The sequence below is a fragment of the Pristiophorus japonicus genome, chromosome 18 (assembly GCF_044704955.1).
Source record: "Pristiophorus japonicus isolate sPriJap1 chromosome 18, sPriJap1.hap1, whole genome shotgun sequence".
In the NCBI taxonomy this organism is placed as follows: Eukaryota; Metazoa; Chordata; class Chondrichthyes; family Pristiophoridae; genus Pristiophorus; species Pristiophorus japonicus.
Window position 1 is genome coordinate 36,395,901 of NC_091994.1, and position 18,561 is coordinate 36,414,461.

Consider the following 18,561-nt stretch of genomic DNA (forward strand, 5'->3'; position numbering starts at 1 on the left):
GGATGCATTGTTCCTCGTGATGGCGTGAATTGCCAATCACCTTTCCATTGTCCCTGTTGCAGGCCCACCCTGGCTGCCTGGACGGTGTTGAATTGTCCTTGCATGCCTGCCTGAACGGTGTCGAATTGCCCTTGTCTGTCTGTAGGGTTCTGTGTCCTTTTTACAACATTAACTCCCTGGTTCATTGCAACATTGAAACCAGGGCTGTGTGCGTAAATTAACTTGGTCCCCTGCCATGAAGGTCAGAGCTATCAACGCTGCCCCTTCTAAAGTCAAATCCCTAGTCTTTATGAGCTTCCTGAAAATGCCGGCATGATTAATGCCCTCGATGAAAAAGTCCTTTAACATCTCCCCACTGCAGGCATCGGAGAACTTACAGAGACTGGCCAAACGCCGCAGTTCCGCCACGAAGTTCGAGATGTTTTGACCCTCCAGACGCCAGTGAGAGTAGAACCGGTGCCGGGCCATGTGTACGCTACTTGCCGGCTTGAGATGCTCACTGATCAGCTGGCTGAGCTCTTCAAAGGAATTGTCCGCTGGCTTTTGGGGTGCGAGCAGGTCTTTCGTCAGCGCATACGTCTGTGGACCACAGCTGGTCAGTAGATGCGCCCTCCGCTTGTCAGCCGCTGCCTCTTCCAGCCAGTCCTTTGTGACAAAGCTCTGCTGGAGTCTTTCAACAAAGTCGTCCCAGTCCTCACCCACACAGTAGCGTTCCTCTGTGCCACCGGTTACCATCCTCGTGGTTCGGTGATTCCCGATTCTCGTCGCCAGTTGTAATGTCTCTGCACCTTGTTACAAACTCACACGAGGCATGGATATATCAGACACGGTCACTCTGTGACCTTCACTTTATTTCCAGGACATAGAAACATAGAAACATAGAAAATAGGTGCAGAGTAGGCCATTCGGCCCTTCGAGCCTGCACCGCCATTCAACAAGATCATGGCTGATCACCCATCCCAGCACCTCCCCCCCTGAAGAGTCTCGATCCTGGGTGGGACCCCCCCTTTTATACCTGGAAGCCCAGGTGAGGAGCTCACTCCCTGTGGTCAGGGTGTGCATTACAAGGGTACAGGTACAGTTACAGTTACATACTTATAGTCATTGCAAGATGGTGAAATAAATGACACTACATGCACGCTCGTGTTGCTTCTCTCTGGTCATGGGAAGGAAATGTAGTCCCTCCTCCTTCTGTACAGAGCATCTGTGACCTCGCGGATGGAGCAATGGATGGCAAACTGGGAGATGTTCGAGATGTCTCCTCTGGCTCCCTTGAAGGATCCATTGACATAGAAATTGAGCATGATGATGACCTTGACTGTCACTGAGAGAACTGTCCTTACCCTGGTCTGAGGCTTGAGGTCTGGTTGCAGCAGATGGCAGAGTTCTGTGACCACGTCCTTGCTGAAACGCAGCCTTCGAACTCACTGTTCCTCAGTGAAATTGATGTAGGTGATCTGCTGCCGGAATACCCTGGAAGAATAAGGTCTCCTGTTGCCAGCCCTGTTGGCCCTTCTCCCTCTGGCCACATTCCCTGTCCTGCTCCCCGTGCGGCACAGACACTATGGGCTGAATGTTGTAATTTTTCTATGATTCTCCCTGTGCTTCTCCCTGTGCCACTCCTTGTCTTGCCCCATGTCCTCCTCCCTGCCTTTCTCTATGCCTTTCTCTCTGCCTTTGCTTGTCTCTCTGTATTTGTCTCTACTTTTGTCTTCGCCTAAGTAGCCTCCAACGGTGACGTTGGAGCAGGAGGTTGAGTGCCAACACAGCCCCCATGAAACAAAATAAATGTTGTGATTTCAATTCTGCCCTGAAAAATACAAGGGAATAGTTAGGAGGCAGAACAGTCCTTGAAGTCAAAATCGCTACAATCTGTCCACCAGCCACTCTGCCTATGTGTTGGCAAGCCGCAAAGAATAATGGCCGACAAAAATTGTTTTTCAAGATAGCACCTTTAAATAGCGCTCCTCCACCCGACTTCAGATTCCAATTGAAGCTGTCATTGTCACCGCCAGGCCGAATTTCGCTTCCGGGTAGTAATGGGACGCTGCGCACGGCGACGACGTCATCATCGCTGGGCGCAGTCAAACAGTGTGCTTCTGGCAGGAGTGAGGCGCTATCTTTGAGAACCTCTGCAAAACCCCCGCCCGTTCCGCGTGGGCGCTGTTGTTGGCGCGCCCAGGCAAAAAACGTTTTGCACCCCGTTAGCATCTCCAGGAGGTATTAACGGCAGACACACTGTAGGCCAATTTTGGCCCCCAAGTGTTTTGCAAAGGATAAATGTTAATACATAACAAGGTGTGAGTGAACTCTTGATAACGTACATGCTTTGCCATGTACTTGGTATAAGGTAGTGTTGGCTCAGCTTACCTTGGTTATTTTCTTCAAGTCCAAAAATTTGTTTCAAATTTGGTGCACACCACATGGACAGAAAGTGTCACCTCCTGTTAGGCATTATTAACTACTGTCCTGTGGAAACAGTGCCCTGGAGTGCCAAAATCTCCTTTACTTCACTTCTTGCAGCAGCATTTCTGTTGCTGCGTCTGAAAATCTGAGGATTGTCACTACTCCAATGTGAGTCTGAAGACTTTAAACACAGGTACTGAAATATTTCCAAAATGTTTTGATATAATAATAATGCCATTTAATTAGGTGCTGCAGCACTATATATCCTGACCCCGAATTAACGAGACATCTGTAACTGGTGAATGACACACTTTGAATGTATAATTAGATCTGACCTGGGAGAATCATCAGGATCAGATATATGCCACTTGGGTGGGTGCTGAGTCCATACCTCAATGTACCTCAATTATCACAGAAGTCAACCCAAATTAACCAAACTATAACCTCTTCATTTTGTTTTAGATTTTTATGGGAAAGGGTCTACACTTGGAACAAAATGTTCCACAATCTACTCCATATCTAATTTTTTTTTAATTAATGGGTTAATTTGAGAATAACATTTTTTGATAAGCTGTAGCTCTTCCCATCTTGAAATCTTCCAGGAGCACACATTATCTCCGGCCTCAAAGTAGCTAGCGACAGCTCCCTGAACTACATCAATGCCGCTGTCTAACTACCACCACAAAGTGTTCAAAACCTGAAAAACTACTTGCATGACTTTCCCTCATCATGGGCAAATGATTGTAGCCTCCATTTTCTATATCTTTTTAAAGAAAGAAAGACTTACATTTATATAGCGCCTTTCACGGCCACCAGATGTCTCAAAGCACTTTACAGCCAATGAAGTACTTTTGGAGTGTAGTCACTGTTGTAATGTGGGAATTGCGGCAGCCAATTTGAGTACAGCAAGCTCCATAACAGCAATGTAATAATGACCAGAAAAACTGTTTTTGTTATGTTGATTGAGGGATAAATATTGGCCAGGACACCAGGAATAACTCCGCTGCCCTTCTTCGAAATAGTGCCATGGGATATTTTACGTCCACCTAAGATGGCAGACGGGGCTTCGGTTTAACATCTCATCCAAAAGATAACACCTCCGACAGTGCAGCACTTCCTCAGAATGTCAGCCTAGATTTATGCGCTTCTGACTCAGAGGTGAATGTGCTACCCACTGAGCCACAGCTGACACACTTCCTAATGCAGTTTGAGATCAGTAAATCCAATCCTGTACCATTACATATGTATAAACTCCTATTTTTAAAATTATTTTTTCCAAGATTTCGATTTCATTATACTTTGCATGAGATGGGACAGCAACACTGCCAGGGTTCTGTCAATACCATACTCTAAACTGCCTGTGAGATTGATCCAAAGAGAGTCACTTACTTGCAAGCAGATTTTCCTTCCCTCTGTTGAAGTATTATGTACATAGGAACAGGAGTACGATATTCACTCTTTGAGCCTGTTCTGCCAGTGTATTAAGAAGTCTAATGACCTCAGAAGGATATGTGTGTTGTCTGCTGAATGACAGAGCAGCTAACTGAAACACAGAGAATCAAATGGGTAATCTCTGGAGCAAGGTTCACATGAACAGGAAGCACTGGCCATCATAGGATTCAATTCCAGCCTCATAGTTAGGGATTGAATTGTGGGAGTCATTGTGCATCATTGGGTTCATGAGCACATGCACCTTTTCTTGTATAATAGCCTAGAAATCTAGTCGCGCCTGGAACTGGGCGTGCGGCACAGACTGCCTGCACCAGTCACAGACAACACACAATATCTGTGCTGCCTGCCAATTACAATAATTTGTGCTTGCAGCTTGTGCTACCCATGCAATCATAGGCTGAACACATATTGGGGGAAGGGGCGATATCGTTACTTAAGGATAGCCAACACCTCTTAAAGAGTTGTATTCCGGCTACAGAGACACAAGGACAACTTGCTGAGCAAATGAGTGAATGAGGGAGCGAGTGAGCACCAAGATTCTTGGATACAACAAAGGAGGTTAATATGTCTCTAATTATCTGTAGAATAACTCCATGAGGCCTAGTGCTGTGCTTGAACTGCTGTGACCTTTGTCTATTGTAACTGCAGAGTTCTTCACTGCGTGGTGACCAGCCTTTTATACAGCTCCTGTCTGTTCCTCCCACAGTTGCACCCTCTAGTGGTACTAGCATAGTATATACACAGAGTATTCATGCATATATGACAACATTCCCCCCCCCAAAGTCTTTGATGCGAGTTAGTTACAGGTTAAGGCGATCCAGAACGCTGCACTCCCTGGTTGATCGTCTGAGTGTCACTTCTGGCATGGGTGAGTTGGTCGGGCCACTGCTGTCTTGCAGCGCTGTTGGTCTGACTGGACTGTTGGAGATGGTGGGATTATCCTTGTGGTTGGCAGCTAGGTCTGTGGCTGATTGGGTGTGTGTGGGTGGATTGCTGAAGGTAAGGTCCTCTCCTGGTAGTTCCTAGTTACCTGTAAATCGCAATGTGGTCTGGTCCAAATACTTTCTGCACCTTTGTCCGTTAAGCAGTTTGACAACAAACACTCTATTCCCCTCCTTGGCTAAAACAGTGCCAGCAACCCATTTGGGGCCCATGACCATGATTCAGCACAAACACCGGGTCGTTTACAGTGATGTCGCGTAATACAGTCGCGCGATCATGATACATGTTTTGCCGATAACGCCTGGTTTCCACCTGATCATTGAGGTCAGGGTGAACTAAGGAGAGCCTGGTTTTGAGTGCACGTTTCATTAGTAGCTCCGCTGGGGGGATCCCGGTAAGCGAGTGGGGTCGTGTCCTGTAATTGATCAGCACCCGGGATAGGCGGGTTTGTAAGGAGCCTTCCGTGACGCGTTTCAAGCTCTGATTTATGGTTTGGACTGCCCGCTCCGCTTGGCCGTTGGATGCAGGCTTGAACGGAGCAGACCTGACATGCTTGATGTCATTGCGGGTCATGAATTCATTGAATTCCGAGCTGGTGAAGCACGGACCATTGTTGCTGACCAGAATGTTGGGCAAGCCATGGGTGGTGAACAGGCCCTGAAGCTTTTTAAGGTGGCGGTGGACGTGCTGGATGCCATTATTACACATTCGATCCACTTAGAGTAGGCGTCCACTACAACGAAGAACATTTTTCCTAGAAAGGGGCACGCATAATCTACATGGATCCTGGACCATGGTTTTGAGGGTCAGGACCACAGACTGAGTGGGGCCTCCCTGGGGGCATTGCTCAATTGTGAGCAGGTGTTACACTGACACACGCACGACTCCAAGTCCGAGTCAATGCCAGGCCACCAGACGTGGGACCTGGCGATAGCCTTCATCATGACTTTGCCTAGGAGGGCACTGTGTAAGTCACGTATGAAGTTTGCCCTGTCTTTTTTTGGCAGGATAACGTGATTGCCCCATAAGAGGGTGAAACGGCTTTATCTCGTCTTGCATTTCTCTTGGGACCGCTGACCAGCCCCCATTGAGGACGCAACTTTTTACAAGAGATAACACAAGGCACTCAGACCAGCCCTGAGCCCCATCCACACGAAACTGAGAAGGGACACCAAAGAGCTTATCACTATCCTGGGCAGCGCCATGGTCAAGGTCACCTACGAGGGCACGGTGCACGAACTGCCACTCTGGATTGTCCCAGGCGATGGCCCCACACTGCTTGGAAGGAGCTGGCTGGGCAAAATCCGCTGGAACTGGGATGACATCTGAGCACTATCACATGTCGATGAGGCCTCATGTACCCAGGTTCTTAAATTTCCTTCCCTTTTTGAGACAGGCATTGGAACTTTTCCGGGGCGAAGGTGCGGATCCACTTGGTCCCAGAGGCACGACCCATCAACCACAAGGCGCGAGTGGTACCTCACATGATGAGGGAGAGAGTGGAAATCGAGCTGGACAGGCTGCAATGTGAGGACATCATCTCCCCAGTGGAATTCAGCGAGTGCGCCAGCACGATTTGTTCCAGTACTCAAAAGTGATGGCACGGTCAGGATTTGCGGCGATAATAAAGTAACTATTAATTGTTTCTCGCTACAGGACCAATACCCGCTACCTCAGGCAGACGACCTAGTTGCGACGCTGGCAGGAGGCAAGACGTTCACCAAACTCGACCTGACTTCGGTCTACATGACGCAGGAGCTGGAGGAGTCTTCGAAGGGCCTCACCTGCATCAACACGCACAAGGGACTGTTCATCTACAACAGATGTCTGTTTGGAATTCGGTCGGCTGCAGCGATCTTCCAGAGAAACATGGAGAGCCTACTCAAGTCAGTACCACGCACGGTGGCTTTTCAGGACGACATATTTGTCACGGGTCGAGACACCGTCGAGCACCTACAAAACCTGGAGGAGATCCTCCAGTGACTGGATCGTGTAGGGCTGTGGCTGAAGAGGTCGAAATGCGTCTTCATGGCAACAGAAGTGGAATTTTTGGAGAGAAAGATCACGGCGGACGACATTCGGCCCACAAACGCCAAGAGCCTCCAGGAGCTTGTCTAAGGCCGAGAGGGCCTACAGCATGATTGAGAAAGAGGCATTAGCGTGTGTGTTCGGGGTAAAGAAAATGCATCAGTAGCTGTTTGGCCTCAAGTTTGAGCTGGAAACCGATCACAAGCCCCTCATAGCCCTGTTCGCTGAAAACAAGGGGATAAATACTAATGCCTCAGCTCGCATACAAAGGTGGGCACTTGCGCTATCAGCGTATAACTATACCATCCGCCACAGGCCAGGCACCGAGAACTGTGCGGATGCTCTCAGTCGGCTACCATTGGCAACCACGGGGTTGGAAATGGCGCAGCCTGCAAACTTGTTGATGGTGGCGCAGCCTTGTTGATGGTCATGGAAGCGTTTGAAAATAATAAATCACCTGTCACGGCCCGCCAGATTCGGACTTGGACCAGCCAAGATCCTCTGCTGTCCCTAGTAAAAAACACCCGGGTATAGTAATGATGAAAGCGCTAGCCAGATCCCACGTGTGGTGGCCCAGTATCGACTCTGACTTAGAGTCCTGTGTATGACAATGCAGCGTGTGTGCTCAGTTGAGCAACGCGCCCAGAGAGGCACCACTAAGTTTGTGGTCCTGGCCCTTCAGACCATGGTTGAGGATCCATGTCGACTATGCGGGCCCGTTTCTCGGTAAAATGTTCCTGGTGGTGGTGGATGCTTTTTCAAAATGGATTGAATGTGAAATAATGTCGGGAAGCACTGCCACTGACACCATTGAAAGCCCGAGGGCCATGTTTGCCACCCACGGCCTGCCTGACATACTGGTCAGTGACAACAGGCCATGTTTCATCAGTGCCGAATTTAAAGAATTCATGACCCGCAATGGGATCAAACATGTCACCTCGGCCCCGTTTAAACCAGCCTCCAATGGGCAGGCAGAGCGGGCAGTACAAACAATCAAACAGAGCCTCAAATGAGTCACAGAAGGCTCACTCCAAACCCGCCTGTCCCGAGTACTGCTCAGCTACCGCACGAGACCCCACTCGCTCACAGGGGTGCCCCCTGCTGAGCTACTCATGAAAAGGACACTTAAAACCAGACTCTCGCTGGTTCACCCCAACCTGCATGATCAGATAGAGAGCAGGCGGCAGCAACAAAATGTAAACGATGGTCGCGCCACTGTGTCACGGGAAGTTGATCTGAATGACCCAGTGCATGTGCTAAACTATGGACATGGTCCCAAGTGGATCGCGGGCACGGTGATAGCTAAAGAAGAGAGTAGGGTGTTTATAGTCAAATTAGACAATGCACAAATTTACAGAAAGCACCTGGACCAAACGAGGCTGCAGTTCACAGACTGTCTTGAACAACCCACAGCAGACACCACCTTTTTTGAGCCCACAACACACACCCAAAGGATCAACGACACCATCCCGGCCCAGGAAATTGAATCCATCGCGCCCAATAGCCCAGCAAGGCCAGGCTCACCCAGCAGCCCTGCAGGGCCAACAACACGCCAGCCCAGCGAGGGCACAGCCAACACACCAGAAGAGACAATTGTACCGAGGCGGTCCACTATGGAAAGAAAGGCTCCCGACCTCCTCACCTTGTAAATAGTTTTCACTTTGACTTTGGGGCGGTGGGGGAGTGATGTTGTGTATCTGTAAAGCATGCTCTCCAATGTTCCGCCACCAGGGAGCGCATCCCCTGAAGTCCCAAGGGATCCCAGCATCCCTTGGGAGCACGGTATATAAGCCGGTCCCTTAGGCTTGTTCCTCACTCTGGCGTGTCTTAATAAAGACAGAGGTCACAGTTACTTTAACCTCCCTCTGTGCAGTCTCATCTGTGTTAGGAAAACAATACAGACTTTCCCAGGATTCTTATCTGTGATAAACATTTTCGCAGCTGCAACAGTTCCGTTGACCTCGCAAGATATTCTCGGTTGTAAGAATTTGGTCAAATTTTAAGTTCAGCCATGTTAAAGCAGTTACATCAAAAATAAAGCAGAAGATGGTGTATTCTTACACCACTAAATTGTGGGAAAGGTATGGAGGAGAAAATTTGCAGAGAAATTACGAAGAGGTCCAAGAACTATAGAGTAGTAATAATGGGGGGACTTCAATTATCCTAATTTAGACTGCGATCGTAATAGTGTAAAGGGCAGAGAAGGGGAAGAATTTCTGAAGTTTGTTCAGGAGAACTTTCTTGATCAGTATGTTTCCAGCCCGATGAGGGAGGAAGCATAGCTAGATCTAGTTCTGGGGAATGAGGTAGGTCAAGTGGCGCAAGTGCCAGTAGACACATGTGAGCACCATCACCTCCAAGTTTCTGCCCAAGTACAACACCATCCTGATTTGGAAATAAATCACCGTTCCTTCATCGTCGCTGGGTCAAAATCCTGGAACTCCTTCCCTAACAGCACTGTGGGAGTACCTTCACCACAAGGACTGCAGTGGTTGATGAAGGCAGCTCTCCACAACCTGCTCAAGGGCAATTATGAATGGGCAATAAATGCTGTCCTTGCCAGTGACGCCCACATCCCGGAACGAATAAAAAAAATCAAGACTCATACCTGAGAATCATAGTTTAACCTCACCCCCACATATTTACCACTGCTGCAAGCCTCACACCCACATCCCACATCTTTCACACAATGTCAGCTATTCAACCATGACAGGCACATCACCCAAACACATTGCACCACACTCACTGACATACTTCCCTTTCTCTTACAGGCCAAGGTGTCTCACAATCAGCGAGACCAGCAGCAGACAGGTACAGGGCAAGCACGTCTGCTCAACCTTACTGCATTGGAGGAGACTTTGGGGAAGTGTTGAGCAACTTGGATCTGGGGTTTCATTCATTGGAACCAAAGTATGATGAAGTGCTCACGGATAACCTGTCAAGAATGCAGATTTACTGCCTGCCTCCTGCCTTCCTCCTCCATTTCCTCCTTCTCTTCCTCCTTCTCTTCCTCCTCCTCCTCCTGAGGTGGTCACAGAATCTGTGGTTGCAAAGGCTGCGCCCTCATGATGGCCAAGTTGTGGATGATGCAGCAGACTACGAAATGGGACAACCGCTCTGGCGTATACTGGAGGACTCCCCCCGTGCGGTCAAAGCAATCGAACTGTTTTTTCAACACCCCAATGGACTGCTCGATGACGTTCCTCAAGGCAGCTTGGCTGTCATCAACATCATCATAGGCAGTCCCTCGAAATTGAGGAAGACTTGCTTCCACTCTAAAAGTGAGTTCTCAGGTGACTGTACAGTCCAATATGGGAATTACAGTCTCTGTCACAGGTGGGACGGACATTGATTGAAGGAAAGGGTGGGTGGGTAGTCTGGTTTTCTGCGTGCTCCTTGGGCTGTCTGTGGTTGATTTCTGCATGCTCTCGGCGATGAGACTTGAGGTGCTCAGCACCCTCCCGGATGCTCTTCCTCCACTTAGGGCAGTCTTGAGCCAGAGATTCCCAGGTGCCGGTGGGGATGTTGCACTTCGTCAAGGAGGCTTTGAGGGTGTCCTTGAAACATTTCCTCTGCCAACCTGGGGCTTGCTTGCCATGTAGGAGTTCTGAGTAGAGCGTTTGTTTTGGGAGTCTCATGTCAGTTATGTAGATGATGTGGCCCGCCCAATGGAGCTGGTCAAGTGTGGTCAGTCCTTCGATGCTGGGGGTGTTGGCCTGATCGAGAACACTGACGTTGGTGCATCTATTCGCCCAGAGGATTTGCAGGATCTTGCGGAGGCAGCGCTGGTGGTACTTCTCCAGCACTTTGAGATGTCTACTGTATATCGTCCATGTCTCTGAGCCATATAGGAGGACGGGTATCACTACTGCCCTGTAGACCATAAGCTTGGTGCCAGATTTGAGATCCTGGTCTACAAACACTCTCTTCCTCAGGCGACCGAAGGCTGCGCTGGCACACTGGAGGCGGTGTTGGACCTCGTCGTTGATGTTGGACCTCGTCGTCGATGTCTGCCCTTACTGATAGTAGGCTCCTGAGGTATGGAAAATGATATACGTTGTCCAAGGCTGCGCCGTGCATTCGATGATTGGGGGGCAGTGCTGTAAGGCGGGGTCAGGTTGGTGAAGGACCTTTGTTTTACGGATGTTTAGGGTAAGGCCCGTGCTTTTGTACACCTCAGTGAAGATGTTGACGATGGTTTGGAGTTTGGCCTCTGAATGTGCACAGACACAAGTGTTGTCCACGTACTGTCGGTCGATGAAGAGAATGGGGCGACCTTGGATCTAGTCTGGAGGTGACGAAGGTTGAACAGGTTCCCATTGCTTCTATAGTTTAGTTCCACTCCAGCGGGGAACTTGTTGAGAGTGAGATGGAGCATTGCAGCGAGGAATATCGAGAAGAGCTTTGGCGCAATGACGCAGCCCTGCTTGACCTGATCCAGACAAGGTTTGGGTCTGTGGTGGATCAATTGGTCAGGATCACGGCTTGCATGTCGTTGTGGAACAGGTGGAGGATGGTGATAGACTTTTGGGGCAGCCGAAAGGAAGGAGTAAGCTCCAAAGTCCCTCACGGTTGAGTGTCAAAGGCCTTTGTGAGGTCAAAGAAGGCCATGTACAAGGGTTAGTGCTGTTCCCTGCATTTCTCTTGTAGTTGTCGCGGTGTCATATGACTGCTGGCCACAAGTGGTAAGGTTGTGGAAGGGAGACATTTGCCAGGGGTAGAGTGGATAGCCCTTGTCTCAGAACAGCCACCCTCAGGTTTGACATGGTGGCTGGAAGATTGCTGGCACAGAGCACAAGTGCAGGATGAAGGCATCATTACTGCTCTCAGGAGACTGGGCATTCACCATCATAATGCACTGGGCGTGATCACAAACCAATTGCACATTAAATGAGTTGTGCCCTTTGCGGTTGTGGTTGCTCAGGATTGATATGCAGTACCCGCAAAGGCACACGTGTGCAGTCAATGGTACCAGCACCATGTGGAAGCCCGATATCTTGGCAAAGTCGCATGTGCACTTCTCCTGCTTCTTTCTGTTCAGAGAGAAGACAAGGAAGTACCTTCGGGAGTACAGAGCCTTTGTGACCTCCCAGATGCAGCGATGGATGGCGAACTGCGAGATGTTAGTTATGTTGCCTGCTCCAGACTGGAAGGATCTGATGTCATCGCTGGTTGTGTGTTGGCCCGGGACGCTAACCGCAAGGCATGGCAACACCACCACAGCAACGCCTCCGCAATCTCCCAGGGTAGAGCTGCAGAATACCAAAGGACAAAAAACGTTAGTGGGAGTTGTGTACAGACCTCCAAACAGTAGTCGTGATGTTGGGGAGGGCATCAAACATGAAATTAGGGGTGCGTGCAATAAAGGTGCAGCAGTTATAATGGGTGACTTTAATATGCACATAGATTGGGTTAACCAAACTGGAAGCAATACGGTGGAGGAGGATTTCCTGGAGTGCATAAGGGATGGTTTTTTAGACCAATATGTCGAGGAACCAACTAGGGGGGAGGCCATCTTAGACTGGGTGTTGTGTAATGAGAGAGGATTAATTAGCAATCTCGTTGTGCGAGGCCCCTTGGGGAAGAGTGACCATAATATGGTGGAATTCTGCATTAGGATGGAGAATGAAATAGTTAATTCAGAGACCATGGTCCAGAACTTAAAGAAGGGTAACTTTGAAGGTATGAGGCGTGAATTGGCTAGGATAGATTGGCGAATGATACTGAAGGGGTTGACTGTGGATGGGCAATGGCAGACATTTAGAGACTGCATGGATGAACTACAACAATTGTACATTCCTGTCTGTCGTAAAAATAAAAAAGGGAAGGTGGCTCAACCGTGGCTATCAAGGGAAATCAGGGATAGCATTAAAGCCAAGGAAGTGGCATACAAATTGGCCAGAAATAGCAGCGAACCCGGGGACTGGGAGAAATTTAGAACTCAGCAGAGGAGGACAAAGGGTTTGATTAGGGCAGGGAAAATGGAGTACGAGAAGAAACTTGCAGGGAACATTAAGACGGATTGCAAAAGTTTCTATAGATATGTAAAGAGAAAAAGGTTAGTAAAGACAAACGTAGGTCCCCTGCAGTCAGAATCAGGGGAAGTCATAACGGGGAACAAAGAAATGGCGGACCAATTGAACAAGTACTTTGGTTCGGTATTCACTGAGGAGGACACAAACAACCTTCCGGATATAAAAGGGGTCGGAGGGTCTAGTAAGGAGGAGGAACTGAGGGAAATCCTTATTAGTCGGGAAATTGTGTTGGGGAAATTGATGGGATTGAAGGCCGATAAATCCCCAGGGCCTGATGGACTGCATCCCAGAGTACTTAAGGAGGTGGCCTTGGAAATAGTGGATGCATTGACAGTCATTTTCCAACATTCCATTGACTCTGGATCAGTTCCTATGGAGTGGAGGGTAGCCAATGTAACCCCACTTTTTAAAAAAGGAGGGAGAGAGAAAACAGGGAATTACAGACCGGTCAGCCTGACATCGGTAGTGGGTAAAATGATGGAATCAATTATTAAGGATGTCATAGCAGTGCATTTGGAAAGAGGCAATATGATAGGTCCAAGTCAGCATGGATTTGTGAAAGGGAAATCATGCTTGACAAATCTTCTGGAATTTTTTGAGGATGTTTCCAGTAGAGTGGACAAGGGAGAACCAGTTGATGTGGTATATTTGGACTTTCAGAAGGCTTTCGACAAGGTCCCACACAAGAGATTAATGTGCAAAGTTAAAGCACATGGGATTGGGGGTAGTGTGCTGACATGGATTGAGAACTGGTTGTCCGACAGGAAGCAAAGAGTAGGAGTAAATGGGGACTTTTCAGAATGGCAGGCAGTGACTAGTGGGGTACCGCAAGGTTCTGTGCTGGGGCCCCAGCTGTTTACACTGTACATTAATGATTTAGACGAGGGGATTAAATGTAGTATCTCCAAATTTGCGGATGACACTAAGTTGGGTGGCAGTGTGAGCTGCAAGGAGGATTCTACGAGGCTGCAGAGCGACTTGGATAGGTTAGGTGAGTGGGCAAATGCATGGCAGATGAAGTATAATGTGGATAAATGTGAGGTTATCCACTTTGGTGGTAAAAACAGAGAGACAGACTATTATCTGAATGGTGACAGATTAGGAAAAGGGGAGGTGCAAAGAGACCTGGGTGTCATGGTACATCAGTCATTGAAGGTTGGCATGCAGGTACAGCAGGCGGTTAAGAAAGCAAATGGCATGTTGGCCTTCATAGCGAGGGGATTTGAATACAAGGGCAGGAAGGTGTTGCTACAATTGTACAGGGCCTTGGTGAGGCCACACCTGGAGTATTGTGTACAGTTTTGGTCTCCTAACCTGAGGAAGGACATTCTTGCTATTGAGGGAGTGCAGCGAAGGTTCACCAGACTGATTCCCGGGATGGCGGGACTGACCTATCAAGAAAGACTGGATCAACTGGGCTTGTATTCACTGGAGTTCAGAAGAATGAGAGGGGACCTCATAGAAACGTTTAAAATTCTGACGGGGTTAGACAGGTTAGATGCAGGAAGAATGTTCCCAATGTTGGGGAAGTCCAGAACCAGGGGACACAGTCTAAGGATAAGGGGGAAGCCATTTAGGACCGAGATGAGGAGGAATTTCTTCACCCAGAGAGTGGTGAACCTGTGGAATTCTCTACCACAGAAAGTTGTTGAGGCCAATTCACTAAATATATTCAAAAAGGAGTTAGATGAAGTCCTTACTACTAGGGGGATCAAGGGGTATGGTGAGAAAGCAGGAATGGGGTAGTGAAGTTGCATGTTCAGCCATGAACTCATTGAATGGCGGTGCAGGCTAGAAGGGCCGAATGGCCTACTCCTGCACCTATTTTCTATGTTTCTATGTTTCTAATTTCCCGGGAGGCGGTAGTGCCCCCAGGGTGAAAAATGTCTCGCGCCCATTGGCACCCTGGAGGAGCTAACGGGGCTATAAAAAGAGTCAATTTCACCCCCTCCATCCCTAAACATCTCTGCATCTCCAGCTCTTTCTCCTCCTTTAATAGCCTCCTTAAAACCTACCTTATTGACCAAGCTTTTAATCACCCCTCCTAATACATCATCCTTTGGCTCGGTGTCAACTTTTGTCTGGGTCATTTTCTTATTTTAAATGCGCTATATAAATGCAAGTTGTTGTTGCATTAATGCTATACCCCTACGTAAAAATATCAATTTCTCTGACGCCAGCCTCTTGTGCATCCATCCTTTGCCCCTCCTTTGATGGCCGTCCCTTCAACGGCCTAGGCCCCATGCTCTGGAATTCCCTACCTTATTCCCTCCTTCTCTCCCCCTCAATTTCCTTCTTTAAGACCTTCCTTAAAACCCACCTCTTCCTCCTAATATCACCTTCTTTGGTGTGGCATCCAATTTTTTCCTTACATCTACGTTAAAGGCACATGTTGTTATTATCTTACGTTGCATGTTGTTATTATCTTAGAGGCTGCAAATTTCTGTTGTTAAATTTCTTTACTATTAAATGTGTCCTTGACCCTGTTTATATTGGCAGCTGCATTGATTTTTTTGGATTTAAATTCTTTTCAGGGAGATATATAATCCATCTTTGTTACTTGAAAGCATTCCAGCAGAAGAAGACCTAATTGTGACATACGACTATGCTGCATGGGGATGCCCATTGGTGGCACATTACGGAGCTCTTTGGAGTCCAGAACTCCAGCTGTAAGTTCTTTAGAATTTCTTGTTAGTGGAGCATGCCATTCCAAGTTGGTTAGTCAAGCAAATTAAAAAGGAAAATTAACTGATTTTATAATTGAATATTCACCTTAAAACAAGTGTTGGTCTGAAAATAGTAATAAACAATGTAAAAGAACACGAAAGTAAAAGTCACAAATTAAAAATATTAAAAAGAAACAGACAGCTGGTAAATGCACAACTTGATGTCATATTGAGCCATACATAAGTGCTAGGAGGTTCCATGGTTCAATACTTGCTCTAGATAGATTTAGCTAATCCCTGTCAGGATGGTAGTGTGAATGCAATATTTAGCCTCCTTGTCACCAGGCTAGGTATGGAAACAATTTGACATCCTCCCACCCCTGATCAGAAGCTAGACCCTTTCTGAAAATTGTACTCTCCTTTGTAAATTCGTCTATGGTGCTAGCTGTCTAGGGTTAGGCATTAAGAATGGCCATTTGGAAGCCCTATTGAAGGCCATGTGTATCGGTGGAACCATACCCCAGTGTAAGTCACTACCTTCAAGAAAGCATCGGACAAAAGTAAGGAGAAAATCATAGTATTGGGTGGGAGGGTGTGGGGGTGGAAACACAAGGCTATAGACTAGAAAATGTTGTTGATGCAGTGTTCAGGATTCACTGTGGGTTACTAAAAGTTCTTGGGTATAACTAAATCTGCTGATTTACACATGAGGAGGGCACCACTATAAAATAATCTAACTTGAGGACCAATCAAACTGAAAAAAGTGTAACGTAAAAAAACGAAATCAGAATCTCATAGTTGTGATGAATTATGCAATTAATGTCTTGTGGTGCCCACCAATTGTGGAAGGAAAACTGAGATTTGTACTGGGCATAACTGCCATCGATGCCCCTTTTCAGAATGAAGTTATAAAGCAAGCAATAATGGCAATTATTCTGGATGCCTTAGAGGAAGGAAATATTGTACTGTAAATCTATCCCCGATCAATGTTGTTTTAAAACAACCTTCTGTTGTTCACTTGAGTAGTAACAAATTCAGACTTATGGTTATAATCATTTTATTCTTTAACTTCAGCATAAAAGCAATTTACAAGCAAAGTATAATCACAGATAGAGCACATGAACATAGGCATGCACTCCCTACTTCTTCCTTACACAGCATAACACAATGACCAGAATCCCTAAAGCTATTTTCTGTGCTATTACCAATCCCATCTGGCTGATAACAGTTGTTTAACTCTATCCTAATTATTTCAAAGTTGGTTTCTCTATGGCGTATGTGTCAGTGCTTTCATGATTTAAAAGTTGTCCCGCTCTCAGGAGCCACATTAGCCATTTCATGTTGTGCTGTTATCGATAATTGAGCATGTCTGAGTCCCGTTCATCAGTGCAAATTCAACATGCATTCCCACATGCTAGCTACTTCACACATAACACATTTATATTTGCACATGCACATCCCAATATCATGTGGTATCCCAATATCATGCCACACGTGACATCTGATCCAAGCCATTCTTGGGCTTTCAGGTGATCTTAGCAAATGATCATGGGATATCTGGTGATCTTTGCTCATCTCTCCCTTCATGGCTATCAAATGCTGTGTTGTTATTGTTTAGTATAGGCAATGACACAAACATCTCCAAGAGAAAGCTTATCAATTTACTACACTTCTCTGACTTTCACATTAATACTAGATTTCACCCAGGTGATTTATGCCAATTTACCTAAGAACAATACTTTTAGAAACATTGTAATTGGTGTAATCTTCATGTTTTCATCTTATATCCTCACTCACTTTCTCTCACTTAATTCTATACAGTGTTCACCATTTAATTCATGAGTCCCAGAGGAGCTTTACTGTCTAGTGCAATATCATCATAACATCTTTAAAACATAGATCAAACGTTCCCAGTTGGTCCAAGTTTTAACACATTTTTGTTCATTCTGCTTAAACTCTTTTTGGACTTTTTATTGCCCAAAATATGCCAGAGAGCAATTCAATCAGCAAGATGAGGGATGTTAGTTAGCTTTAACACAACAATCTCCCCAAAAAACTTTCTGAATACATAGTTGGGAAGGAACCACGTAGACTAGACCTTTTCAAAAATAAAATTTGATTATCCCCTTAAATTTCAGATAAATTTCCCCTACCCGAGTGCATGAATAGCAACTCTTAGCAATTTATCTAATCAATTTTAATTTCACAAACAAATTATGCCCAGGCTTCATGATTTTACAAAGATGACAAAAGTAACAATTGCATTTGGATGCAAGTCGTTTATCTTCCCCTTTGATCAATGTATCTTGGAAAATAACAAACGATCACAATAGGTTAAAGTCTTAAGTCCAGTTTTGTCACCACGCTGCGACATTCAATGTTTGCCGATGTATGCAGATAAATTCTTAAAACTTCTGGATCTCTTGCTATGCCATCAACCCCGATATGGTCCGGGCAACCGTGGTCCCCTATTTATAGGGAAAAAGAAACAGAGAATCCATTATGGCTTTGCTTGAGAGCCTAAGGGATTAATTTGACAATTCATGGTTTCCTTCTGTCACTGTGGGGAAAAACCCATTTAAATTTAATAATGCCCCATATAAATTTACATCCAGCAATATAAAACTGTGTCCTTGCTGAATTAAGAAAATTGTTCTCTGGCTGGTTTGCCAATGTTGTTATAAAACAACCTTCTATGGTTTACTTGAGTAGTAACAAATTCAGTCTTATAGTTATAATAATTTTATTCTTTAATTTCAACATTAAAAGCAATTTACAAGTGGAGTATCGTCACCCATAGAACATGCAAATCAAGGCGTGCGTTCCCCTCTTGCTACTTGAACAAAGGAAAAACTTATATTTATACACTGTTTTCTTGTCAAACTAGAACTGGCATTGCCTTATATGGTAGTCTCTGGCTACTGCATACTATGTACAGAGACACAAATCTATCAACATACATCAACAACCTTGCTGTGGTAAGCATAACCCTTGTAGTCTCTAGACATTTTTATCATAAACATACATTTCTA

General features: G+C 46.4%; 1 protein-coding gene across 7 annotated transcripts in view; it reads left to right on the forward strand.

The window, feature by feature from the left end:
• Nucleotides 1-18,561, forward strand: part of LOC139228654 (cation channel sperm-associated auxiliary subunit delta-like) — a 362,402-nt gene that overhangs the window by 235,582 nt on the left and 108,259 nt on the right. For all 7 annotated transcript variants that reach the window (XM_070859874.1, XM_070859876.1, XM_070859871.1 and 4 more), the window contains one exon: nucleotides 15,398-15,532. In XM_070859874.1, the coding sequence (XP_070715975.1) occupies nucleotides 15,398-15,532 (135 nt within the window). The remainder of the gene's footprint in view (nucleotides 1-15,397; nucleotides 15,533-18,561) is intronic.